This window comes from Macaca fascicularis, chromosome 11 (genome assembly GCF_037993035.2).
Source record: "Macaca fascicularis isolate 582-1 chromosome 11, T2T-MFA8v1.1".
Lineage (NCBI taxonomy): Eukaryota > Metazoa > Chordata > Mammalia > Primates > Cercopithecidae > Macaca > Macaca fascicularis.
Window position 1 is genome coordinate 84,842,612 of NC_088385.1, and position 13,079 is coordinate 84,855,690.

At 36.0% G+C, this 13,079-nt stretch overlaps 1 protein-coding gene across 14 annotated transcripts in view; it reads left to right on the plus strand.

Moving 5' to 3' along the window:
* NAV3 (neuron navigator 3) overlaps positions 1-13,079 on the plus strand; it is a 381,439-nt gene that overhangs the window by 185,124 nt on the left and 183,236 nt on the right. For all 14 annotated transcript variants that reach the window (XM_065524605.1, XM_005571609.4, XM_065524606.2 and 11 more), the window contains one exon: positions 8,201-8,316. In XM_065524605.1, the coding sequence (XP_065380677.1) occupies positions 8,201-8,316 (116 nt within the window). The remainder of the gene's footprint in view (positions 1-8,200; positions 8,317-13,079) is intronic.

The window sequence follows — 13,079 nt, forward strand, 5'->3', positions numbered from 1 at the left end:
TGTAGTAGACAAGAGGCAAGCTCAAAGAGAACTACAAAATGCAGCTGGAAGGGTAAAGCTCCCCAGGATTGAACTAGATTTGTTATACTGAGGCTTCAAAAAAGTGGAAAATTACTTTTAGCTGTTGGAATCAGGGAAAGTAGCACCTGAACTGAGTCCAGAAAGATAAGTAGGATTTGGTAATGCAGAGATGAGGGGGACAGGGAGGGAAACATAAGGCTGAAGGAACCACATAAACAATTTCAATACAAGATACATACGGTGGTCGGCAAGTCAGTCAGTTTCTCTGGACATTGAAGATTGATTGAAGCCTGGTTGTAGTAGAAATTCTTCAAGGTCAGAAATTTGTACTTTATGTATGTATATATGTGTCTATATACATGTGTGCTTGCATGCACATGAGCATGTGTGTGGAAAGCATGATCAGAAAAGTTACTCTTTCTTCAGAATGTATAATGGATTGTTTGTAGGAGATGTCAGAGTAGGATGAACCATGTTAAATGTATAGATGAAGGAGCAACTTACTGAATTTCTTAGGTAGGTTTGTTAAGTCTCAAACGAGGTTCCAGTTATTGGAAGAAAAGAAGAAAAAGGAGAACAGCATAGTTTTTCCATTCTGTTTTTTTAAAACTCCTTTTTTTTATTGTTCCTCTTCTTTCTTGGTGTCTACCCTGAGCTATATTATTTGAACCTGTTTTTCTTGCCTGGAGTTCAAAAATTGTTACCTTACATCCTTCAGACTTTCAAAAAATACCTCCCCTTTTCCCATATGTCATTTTCCTTCCATTGTTTTTGTGTTCATTACATCACAACTATATTCTACATGCTTTCAAGGACATGTGAAATAAAATAATACAGTAATTGGTTAATTATGGAGAAAAGAGAGACCTGTGTGTTTTCCTTAAACCTGTCTCTTTAGAAGCCTCCAACAAAGTTTTAAAATGACACTTACCCAGATTTATAACATGCTGTTTTGAAGTCTACATTCTTTCTTTTCTGACCATTTGTAGTAAATGCCAAGGAAACAATGCAGTGGACATAAAGCAAACGTGTAGAGGCAAAGAGAGCAGAATCAGGGTTTTGAGCAGTTCTCAGAAAAGAAAAATACCTAACCCTAGATAAGGCAAGGCACTATCCATAAGGAGAAACGTATCATGCTTCTTAAGCCCGTTAATTAAATGTAAACAGAGACCCTCTATAAACAACTTGATTTGTAAACTTTGATCAAGAAAATCTGAATTTAGAGTGTTTCCTTCTTTTGATATAATATGCTGTACTTTACACAACCACACCATGAATTCGCAGAGCAGATTTTTATTATAAAATATTTCTGTGGGATTATAGATTTGCCTAACCAAGCCATTGTTTCTTCTCTTCATGTTTTATTTTATGATTTTGGAAACAATTTTAATCTTACAGAAAATTTGCAGGAATTGTACAAATGACTCTCATGTACACTTCTCCCAGAGCACTCAGAGAACTTATTCAGGTTTCACCAAGTTTCACCAAATATGATCCCTTTTAGTAATTCAGGATAAATATTGCATCTAGTAGTTGTCATGTCTTCCTAATATCCCTCAATCTGGAACAATTGTTTAGCCTTTCCCTGACTTTCATGATATTGGTATATTGATGGCCAGGCATTTTATATAATGTTTCTAATTTGGGTTTGTCATGTAGTTCATCATTATTAGATACACATTAAATGTATTTTTTGTCTGGAATGTCATCGAAATTATACTGTGTTTTTCCCGTTGCATTTTATTGGGTGTTTCATGATATGAATATCAATATCTTCTATTTTGGTTGTGTTGAATTTGATTGCTTGATTAAGGTAATATCTGCCACAGTTTTATATTCTAAGTGAATATGTTGTCTCCAGTTGTATGTAATAGGTATTTTTGTGGGAAGATATTTTGAGACTGTGTGTAAAAATTCAATTTTTTATCTACTTTCACCCACAAGTTTTAGCATCCATTGAGCTTTGTTGCCTGAATTAATAATGTGCTGTTATATGTGACAACTGGTTTTCTAATTCCATCCTGTCTTCTGTGTTTGCTCTCTGGCATTCTACTTTAAGAAAGAGTTATTTTCTCCTCATGATCTATCTATCTATTTAAATTATATGGACAAACAGATTTCTACTGTATTTGTTATAATTCGTTGCTGTCACAACTTACTTTGGTGCTTAATTTTCCAAGATGTGGCCACTGGGAGTCCCTTCAAGCAGGTTGTGTCTCCTTTCCAAATGCTCTATCACTCTGAGAATTTTCTTTCTTTATGGCTCAAGGTGTTCTAGGCTCATCTTGCACATTCCCTAATTTGGCTTTAGATCCTATTCTTTTCTTTAAGGAACTCGTATGTCTTTTTGTATAGAGTGATATTAGAAACCAAGATCTCATTGTTCCTAGGTTTTCTTGGTGGTCAAAACCAAGAAATATATGTGTATATATACACACATACATACACACATATTTAATCATTATTTTAATATTGTATATTATTTATTATAATTCAATGTGATTATTCATGTATACATACATTCATAATACCTCCAATTCCAGCTCAACACCAAGGAGTTTATTTTTCTTTCCATACTTGTGCCTCCTTTTGTCAACCATGAGAAACCTGGCTCGCATTATTCTCAATGTTTTCTTATTTGCTCAGCTCCCCTGAATCGAGCAAATCTTCTATCTACACTAGACTTCTGTTCACCCCAACAGTTTCCTGGCCTTGGCCCTGGCTGTCACCTGTCTGCCTTTCCAGAATGAAGGAAATAGGAAAGCAAGCACATTACTGGTTTTTGAAATATATGTGCTTTTCTTTCTTTTTCATTGGAGTTACAAACAGGAATTACAATACCATTAGTTAGTGTTTCTGACTCAAATCAGTTCTACTTGTGTCTACATTTGTGACCATATCTATATCAAGGTGAATCCACAGGGGGAAATATTTCTTGAATATAAATCAATATGCAAACACTTATATTAATGACATTAAAGATTAGAGGTTTGATAATGTCTAGGATTTAATACTGATTTTCTTTTAATGATTAGTACATAAAAAATAACATTTAGGGGCCAGGCGCGGTGGCTCACACCTGTAATCCCAGCACTTTGGGAGGCCGAGGCAGGCGGATCAAGAGGTCACGACATGGACACCATCCTGGCTAACACGGTGAAACCCCGTCTCTGCTAAAAATACAAAAAAATTAGCCGGGAGCAGTGGCGGGCGCCTGTAGTCCCAGCTATTCGAGGAGGCTGAGGCGGGAGAATGGAGTGAACCCGGGAGGTGGAGCTTGCAGTGAGCCAAGATCGTGCCACTGCACTCCAACCTGGGTGACAGAGCGAGACTCTGTCTCAAAAAAAGATAAAAAAATAAAAAAAATATATAACATTTAGGTTAGACCAGTGGATATGTCACATTCGAAGACTGAGTGACTGAGCTGTCTGTTAGCTAAGGGAACCTCAAATGCAATAAAATAGTTCAGAGGCATTTTGATGGAATTAAACTGTAGGGGAGTAGTTAATAGATCAACATTTACAGGCAGCCAGGTTCAAGTACTGGTTAAGCATCTACCAGATTGTTACCTAGGACCAGTTATTTGACCTCTAGATGTCTTAATTTCTTAACTGCAGCCCCTACATTACAAGATTGTTGTGAATTTTGAGTGATATGCCCCAGGAAAATACTAAACACCACACTTGGCACATAGTAAGTGTGCAGAAACAGGTAATAGCTCTCATGGTAATCACTGGTATCATGACTTTTAATTACTACAACTCCCAGTAACAGATGAAGGACCTGGCTTATTAGAATTCTAAATAAATTACACTCTGGAGGCTGAGGTGAGAACATGGCTTGAGCCAGGAAGGGTGAAGCTGAAGTGAGCTATGGTTGCTCTAGTGCGCTGCTGCAGGGGTGATAGAGTGAGACCCTATCTCAAAAAGTAAATAAATAAAAGAAATCTAAATGAACTGTTTTTGCAATGCTGTGTCTTGATGGTTTCAATACTTACTCATAACATGATGACCGTGTTGTAAATGCACAGTGAGGTTGTCTACATAGGACCATGTTGCTGAATACTTTGAAGGAATATTATGATACGTATTTTTTCTTTTTCCAGTTAATAGGAAGATAATGCATTATCAGTTTATGGGGAAACAGTGAATGATCCACTGCAATTTTCACCATATCTGTCAAAATGTACTTTCTGATTAGAGAACACACTTGATTCTAAAGTCTTTGTAAATTATTTCATGAATCAACTCAAATATTTTTATTTAACTGGTACAAAGCATGCATAAAAATAGAGGGTAAGTTGTGAGTCTTCAGAGATTTAACTGGACTTCTTTGATCATTTGTATAAAAGGTACATCTTTACCAGTTGGCATTGATTGGTCCTCTATAGACTGGAATTAAAATCTAATTTTGCTGTAACAAATTGTGAGGTGGAAATACTAGAGAAATGATGACTTGTAACATCAGTAGACATTTCTGGTCTCATTTAGATGTGAATATAAACCAAGCATGACTTCTAAGTCCTTTTTACGGTGATCTGAAGTTTACCTTCACCAAGTTCCATTCTTTCATTGATCAACCTGTTTCCTTATTAATGCTAATGTAGATCACTTATGTAGGGAATTTGATGAGAAATACATTGGAGAACTTAAGGTAAATAAGACTCTCTTGTGACTTAAACTAAAAGACATAAAAGAGTGAGTCTGCCAAAAATATGCACTGACACATTAACACAAATTTTAAAACGGCTTCCAAGACAAGACTGAGCTGTCACAAGTAGGAATACACTTTTTTAAAAGCATGTCTCAGACAGGGGGAGTGGGAACTTAACCAATGGAACTAAGTCAGCTTCTGAAGAATTCTTTTTAAGAGCTGCTTGCTTTTAGCAGAGCAAAAACTATAGTGCTAAAATACATTCCGAGTTTTCTTTTACTCCAGGTTTTCTTAGATGGAGATAGAATCTTTGTAACTAACATGGCCACAAACATTCTGGCTCCTGTGACAGCTGTTTGTCTTGTTCTCATAGGAACCAGTTAGCCGTGGGCTTTAGACAAATATTTCAGTGAAATGCTTAATGTGACTCAGCTCGTAAAAGATGAATCTGTGAATACAAAATCTGCAGGACTAGAGGTCAACCCTGGCTCCCAGCCAGTTCAACAAAGTGCTGTGCCTCTGTGACACTTCTTGGCAGGCAGCCAGTCAGCTTTCCCTGGGGTCCACAATTTCACTACATACTCTCCATTTAAACTTCTTCAGCAACTAATAAAAATCCTTAGAACACTTCAGAGGATTGTTTCTCCCTTCGCTCAGAGACAATAGGCTAAGGAAGAGATCAGTGGGGAGTAGAGTGGCCCACAATAAATGAAGCCAGGTGGAAGAACAGACTTTAGAAATGAATGGGGAGGGACTGTCAGTAGATGGAGATATGTGAGGAATTGGGGTCCAGGAGAGAAAGAAACAGGCTACACAGAGAGCAGATATATTTGCCCTTTTAATATTGACCAGAATTTCACAAGGGAGGATGTATTTTCAGTCCTTTTGTAATAACAGTTGATTTCACAACTATTTTGCAAGGCAGCCATTTTTTCTTATTTTTACAGATGAACAAACAAGTTCAGAGAGGTGAAGTAACTTGCCAACATCACATGACTTGATAACTGATTAGTGATGGAGTCAAGTTTTACATCCAAACCCAGTATATGTACACATATGCTACTCTTTCTTGCATATGCTTTACCCACCAATAATTTTGTTTTACTCTTATGGCTAACATTATTTATCGATATATTTATAAAAGATTTGTTGACTGAAACTTATATTCTGATACAAGACTAGACACTGGGGATACAATGATGACTTCAAACATGGAGAATAGGGCCTAGTCTGGGAGTTAAACGTTAATCAATTAATTACATTAATCTCATATCACAAGAGTATGAAGTGCTGAAAACATAGGTCCAGGGAGTACTAAGTACTAAGTGCTTATAATTGGAGACTGCCTGATCAGTGAAATTAGGGAGGATTTTTAAAGAAATAGTCACTTGAGCTAAGACTTGGAGGGAAGGAATCAACTGGATGAAGTGGGGAGGAAAATAATCAAGTGTAAAGACCCTGGTTGGGCAGGAAGCTATGGAAAGTGAGTAGAAGACTCTTGTGGCCAAAGTAGAGAGAGGAGAGAGGAGTCTTGTGTGAGATGATGCTGGAGACCATCATCCCATGGGTTGCATGGGACCCAACCATGCAAGACCTTGTAAGTTCCATCAAGGTTTCACCTGAGGGCTCCATGAATCAGGACCAGGTTTGTTAATAAAATATTATGACTTCAGTTCTATAAATGATGGGTTTGACATATTTTTGTGACAACCAAGAAGAAATGTCAATTAGACAGTCTTTATATACATCGGGAATTCAGTGTAAAGTGCTGGGTTATAGTTAGAATTTTAGAATTCAGGTGTAAATAAATAATAGCCAATACAATGAATATGATTCAGATCATCTAGAGAAACTATAGACAAAAACTGGAAGAAGTATAGAATATTCCTTTGCTGAACTCCCAGGTTTCTGCTGTCTGTATCCCCACTTCTTTTTCTACTACCCAGAACCACAACATTTAATGATTACATAAAGGAAAACAATAGAATAAAGTAGAAGCCAGAGAAAATGGGAAACACACTAGAGAATTTTTGCCATAAAAGCCAAGGTAGGACAGTTTGATAAAGGAAGGAATGAGCTGCTGTTCTAAATGCTACCAAGATATCAAATGAGTGGAAGACTAAAATATCTTTTAAATTTAGCTACTTTGAGGTTTCTTTCTGGCCTTAATGGTATATATCCTATCACTTAAATTGTGTATTTTCTTTCTTAATTTGTTTATGCTCTTTATATTCAGTTTTAAGCTAGAATAAAATAGGAATGGTCTGTCAGAAATTATTGGAGGCCAAAGCACAACCAACTTTGTATTGGAAAGTTTCTTTCTTGCATAGTTCTTTTTTTCATATGCTAATTCACATATATAACACATATATCAATACAGACAACATGTAGTTTTCCATAGTTTCTTAAAACCTAAGTGAACTTTTCAGTTTCTTGGCCTGTCAGTTAAATTTTGACTTTCTCTGATATCAATGATTATACTTTTTCTCTTGAAACTCAAATTTGGATTAAAAGCAAAATATTAATTAAACATTGATTCAAAAATGTAATACATTCTTCATTCACACATGAACATTATTTGTAAATATTCTTAAAGTAGTAAATATTGAAAGATCACTTGTCATGGCCCACACCTACTACCAGAAATAAAAGGGTAGATGTAAGGCAAATGAGATGTCTCAAAAGAACACAGTCCAGTATGCAATCCTATATTAGCTTGCCTCCTTCTGTGTCTTAGTAGTTCATGCTCTGAACATTTAAAGTGTGTTAGTTTGTGTCAAATATGCATCGAATATGAAGCTGCATTAAATAAAAAGCATATCTTAAAACATTTGCCTGTGCATAAAGGAAAGAAATAATGCATGAAGTGTGATTAGAATATCGAAAGTATTCAGGACCTTTGTTGAGTGCTTTTCATTTAATTAGACATACTCTTTACAAGCTAATCACACGCACAAATACATACCCATGTACACACATAGACAAATGTGAAACAGATGATATGAAGGTAATTATAAGAATGATAATTTGTTTCTGGTTGACTTTAATTGCTCTGAAATCTTTGGTAATTAAGTCATCATAATGATGTATATAGCATAGAACAAAATTATTTTTTTATTTTTACACATATTTTAAAATATTTTTATAGAATTTTTGTTTAAAAAAATAATTTTAGGTGTGATTTCAATACTTTCAGTATTCTCGCAAAAAAAAATACTTTGGCCATATTTCCTCGAAAATATCAAAAGAAGTTGGATCTTTTTAAATATTTTGCCCCCGAATTATAATCAACTATTGATAGTTATAAGCTTTGAAATTTAGACAAGTCCACTCCCACTTAGGTTGCATATGAAAAATAACAAAATTCTCCTATACATAGACAACTCTGGAACATTCTAGTCATAAAGAAATACTTATCTTGATGGAAAATTTGTAATTAATATTTCTTGTACTGTAGAACTTCCACTTTGATGAGTGACTGGTGATTATAATTGCTATTTCTTTCTGTTTTCCTGGATAATTTCAGGGCACATTCAGAAAATGAAGGTACCTCTTTACCATCAGCTGACTCCTGTACCAGTCCTACAAAGATGGACTTATCATATAGTAAGACTGCTAAGCAGTGCCTGGAGGAGATATCTGGTAAGTGACCTCATCAATGCATAGGTCAAACCTAGGAATTTCTGTATTCTCCCCATAACACTTTTTATTAAATCATATTTGTGGTATACTGTTTTTAATGCAAAAATGGATTGTATATATCTCATGCTTCAAAGATCATTAGCTATTTGGCTATTCTGCTTAGGATGATCTCTTTGTTACTAAAAAAGGAATGGTAGTCCTTTCAGAAGTGAAGACTTTAAGTCATTTTGCCCTCAGTCAAATTGAATAAAATCAGAGAAAACCTGTATAATATATTTGGAGATTGAAAATAAACTAATGATTGGCCATGTAGATTCTCCATCGCTAATGCAGCCTGCTCTGTCATCAATTCTATACTATTTAAAACATTTCTACAGGGTGATTTCAAATGACCATTTTAAAAAAACTCTGAATAGGAAAATATTTTATTATATATGGATGATGTAAGAAAAAAATAATACATACCCCAGACACAGTTATCAGGTTTTTGTTGTGTATAAAATGGGATGCTGAGCTTGAGCGCAATGTTTTCTCTAGGGTCCAGGTAAGCCTAAGCATATATGGAAGACATTTGGTTTAATTTCATTACATATAGATCTATATTCGTAAGGAACCAAGAAACCTCCTAGCAAAATATATTGCCCCTGAAGGGCGAGAGATGAAAGAGTACTTTATCTGTTCCTAAGTATAATAACGCATGAAAGTAGGGTTATGTCTGTTGTTCCAGGAAGTCTCTGGCCCAAGCCTTGTGTATTCACAGCTAAGTTCAAATGAAGAAAACTAAATAAATTATTTAATTTTAAAAAATTACTGTGTACTCCGAAGACCCAAAGTGTAAGTATCGCTATGAAGCTCATGAAAATGACTCTATCACAAATTTGGGGGTTAAGAAACTTCCTCACTTTGGCAGACCTGAAAAGCATTTGGCAAGCATTAGACATGACTACAGCATCCTGCCGTGGATGTTGACAACAATTACAGAACAACATCCCAAGGGTACATTTTGGAATCAGCATTAGTTGATAACATTAGGTATCAGAGGTTTTATACGGAGATTACAACAAAGGCCCAGTACTAGGTAGGGGTAGAAATGGTAATGCCAAGACATAAATATAGGGATAGTAATTGTAGATTTTTCAAACACACGGAGGATGTGTTGACTTTCCATTAACTCTGTGTAGTACCATGGTCAAAATGATGCTATGCGTTTATTATGACCAGATGTTTTATAAAATTAGCATGACATGAAGATGCTTCATATATTTCTTTATACATAAATGTCTTCAATATGCATGCTAAGCACTAGAGCTAAAATCTGTAGGGGAGATGAATTTAGTAGAGTTTGAATTACAATTTTATGTGAATTTCACAAAGGAACACTGTTTCCAGAAACTAATATATCACAGTATATCTGATTGAATAAATAGTCTGTATTTGATGTTTTCTCCACTTTCTTATTGTCTACCATTTGATCACTTTTTCATTTTTCCAGTTGATATTTCCTTTTAACATTCGGATTTTTAATAGAATACCTGAAAGTGAATATAAACTAGCAATTAATATAATAATTTAATGGGTTTATCAGAAAGCATAATATCATTTTGCAGCAACAATCAATTATTTACATAAAATCATAGTTTTCAGTCTAGGATTTTGATATGAATTCAATAAAAGAAAGAAAACAGAAAAATGGTGCAGTGAGACTTACCTACTTGTGTCAATCTTACTATCATCTCTTTAAATGCAGCCTATAGTGGGATAGTGAAAATGTTTCTCGATACTAACTTGAGATTTCCTAGAAGAATTGTGATATTTTTTGCAGTTAGTAAGTTATAAATTGAGTACTATAATTGAAGAAAGGTAGATGAGGAAATATGAGCAGGCCAGTCACAGAGATGATTGTCACAGAGAAATTAGATTACGTATCTTCATCATTTTAAGATTTTGGTTTGTGAATAACTATCTCTTACCATTTCTGCCCTAATTTTTAGTGATTTTAGTATCTACATAGGTGTTCTTTCTAACACCTTGGCCTCTCCACCCATGATTTTTGTCTTGCAGTCCCTCCTGAGCTACTTAGTCTCATCATCATACCCTAGATCTAGGCATCATCAGAAACTACTACTTTATGTGACCTCACTGTCATGCACTGCGCTCTCACTGATTGCACACTCCTATCATTTCAGTATTCTTCCTTTTGTTCCCTGACTCCAGCAATGATTCCACTAGGGTTTCCAATTCATTGATCCTACCACTTTTTACTGTTCCTCACCAACCTCTGCATATTTTTTCTTCTCTCCTTAGTCAGCTAATTTCCTGTAATAAGTGAATGTATTTTTATTTTTATATACCCTAACTCAATTGCCTCTCTCTCATTTGATGAAATCGTGACCTGGTTACATTTAAATCTCCATCTATTCTATACCAACAATGAATGAACCAGGAGAAAACACATCGCATGTCAATGCAACTCACTTTACGTTCAGGACCTCCAACCTCAAGTGAATATGTAATGCTCCTGGCAGTCAGTCTATATTTTTTATACCTTTTTTTCTCAAATGTCTGACATTACCAGTTCTATTCTTTCTCTTAACTGATGACCTTGATGTGTAACTTCACTTACAAAAGTGAAGCACAAAGAAAAGTTCACGAACCCCTGTCATCACATCTACCCAAGTATAACATTTATATCCACTTAATACCTATTTACTCTGCTTTTACTTGGATTACTCTCTCTTCTCTTTAATAGCTCCCTCCCAACCAAGTCACTTATTTTAGGCCATGGCATACTATCATTTCTCCAACCTTAATTTAAAAAAATAACTTCCCTTGACCCCAAATTTGTCCTCAAGTACTGTTGTCATTTATCTCCTTGTCTTATGGCATACTGTAAAAAGAGTAGGGTTCAATCACAGTCTCTTAGGCTTTTAACCCCACTTCTCCACTGGAACTGCTCTTATAGAAGTCACCACTAATGTCAACATGGCCAATCCAAGGATCAAGTCTCAGGCCTCATCTTATTTCACCTCGCAGCAGCTATTTGTCCTCTTCTAAGAAGGTTTCTTCCTTGGTGCTATAGTTTAGATACAGTTTGTTTGGCCTCACCAGGTCTCATGCTGAAATTTGATCCCCCTGGCCAGGCGCAGTGGCTCGTGCTTGTAATCCCAGCACTTTGGGAGGCCAAGTGGGGCAGATCACGAGGTCAGGAGTTCAAAACCAGCCTGGCCAACACAGTGAAACCTCGTCTTTACTAAAATTACAAAAATTAGCCGGGTGTGGTGGTGGACACCTGTAGTCCCAGCTACTCGGAAGGCTGAGGCAGGAGAATCGCTTAAACCTGGGAGGAGGAGGTTGCAGTGGAGATCACACCACTGCACTCCAGTCTGGGCGACAGAGCTAGACTCCATCTCAAAAGAAAAAAAAGAAAGAAAAAAGAAGTTTGATCCCCAGTGTTGGAGGTGGGGACTCATGGGAAGTGTTTGGATCCCAGGAGCAGACCCCTCATGAATGGCGCGGTGCCATTCTCCAGGGAGTGGGTGCATTTTCACTGCTAGGTCCCACATGAACTGATTGTTGAAAGTCACCTGGCACTTCCACTTTCTCTTGTTTATGCTCTCACCACCATATGATCTCTGCACAACAGCTCCCCTTTGCCTTTCACTGTGAGTGGAAGCAGTCTGAAGTCCTCACCAGAAGCAGTTGCTAGGAGCAGCTTCTTGTACAGCCTAAAGACCAGTGAGCCAAATAAACCTCTTTTCTTCATAAATTACCCACCTTCAGATAATCCTTTACAGCATCACAAATGGACTAAGATACTTGATTTTCAGGGTCATATATCCCCTTAGTTTTCCTCAAACCTTACTTTTCCTTCTTGGTCTCCTTTTCTAGTTACACTTTTTTCTTGATGATTTCTTATGGTTTAAATGATCCAGGTCTCTGCTTCTAGGTTTCTCTAGCTATAAATGCTCCCTTGGTGATTTAATATCAATATTATCTCATGGCTTTAAGTTTCATCTATATTCTGGTGGCTTACAAATGTCTCTGTCTGCTCTAGTTCTCTCCCCGAACTCTGGACTCAAATATCCAAATGCCAACACAATCTTTCCACTTGAATATCTCATAGACACTTCAAACATAGTGTATCCCAAACTGAACCTCTGATATTAACCTATAAAATTGTACCCCTGAAAAACTCTTTACCCAAGTCTTCTCCATTTTCATTAATAAGAATTTCATCCTTCCAGTTGCTCAAGCCTGAAACCTTAGACTTATTCATGACTCCTTTTTAATGCCTCACACCTGATGCCCTGATAGTCTATTCATTATAATATCTTGTTGGCTCCAGAAGTATTGTTTTCTATTTGTACTCAGAGACAAATGGTGTTTATAAATCAACTTTTTGGGATATTTCTCAGTATTTGAACTCTTGTTACTTTTCTCAGAAATCCAGAAACTGAAAAAATTTAGATGACACAATATCTAACTAACTATGAGAAATAAGGTACTAAGATAGCTTAGAATAATTGCATTTTTAAAATATATCCAGAATTTGCCAATTCTCCTTTTTTCCACTTTTGTCTATTAAGTGGCATCACCAATGGATGGTTAGTACATAGGTAGCACTCAATAAATGCATGTAAAATGAAATTAATATAATGGATATAGCATTAAAATGAGAACTACACTAAAAAAGGAACATAATAATTTTCAGATGAAAACAATAAACAGAAAAGATAGGAATTATCTCTTTGGCTTTGGAAGGC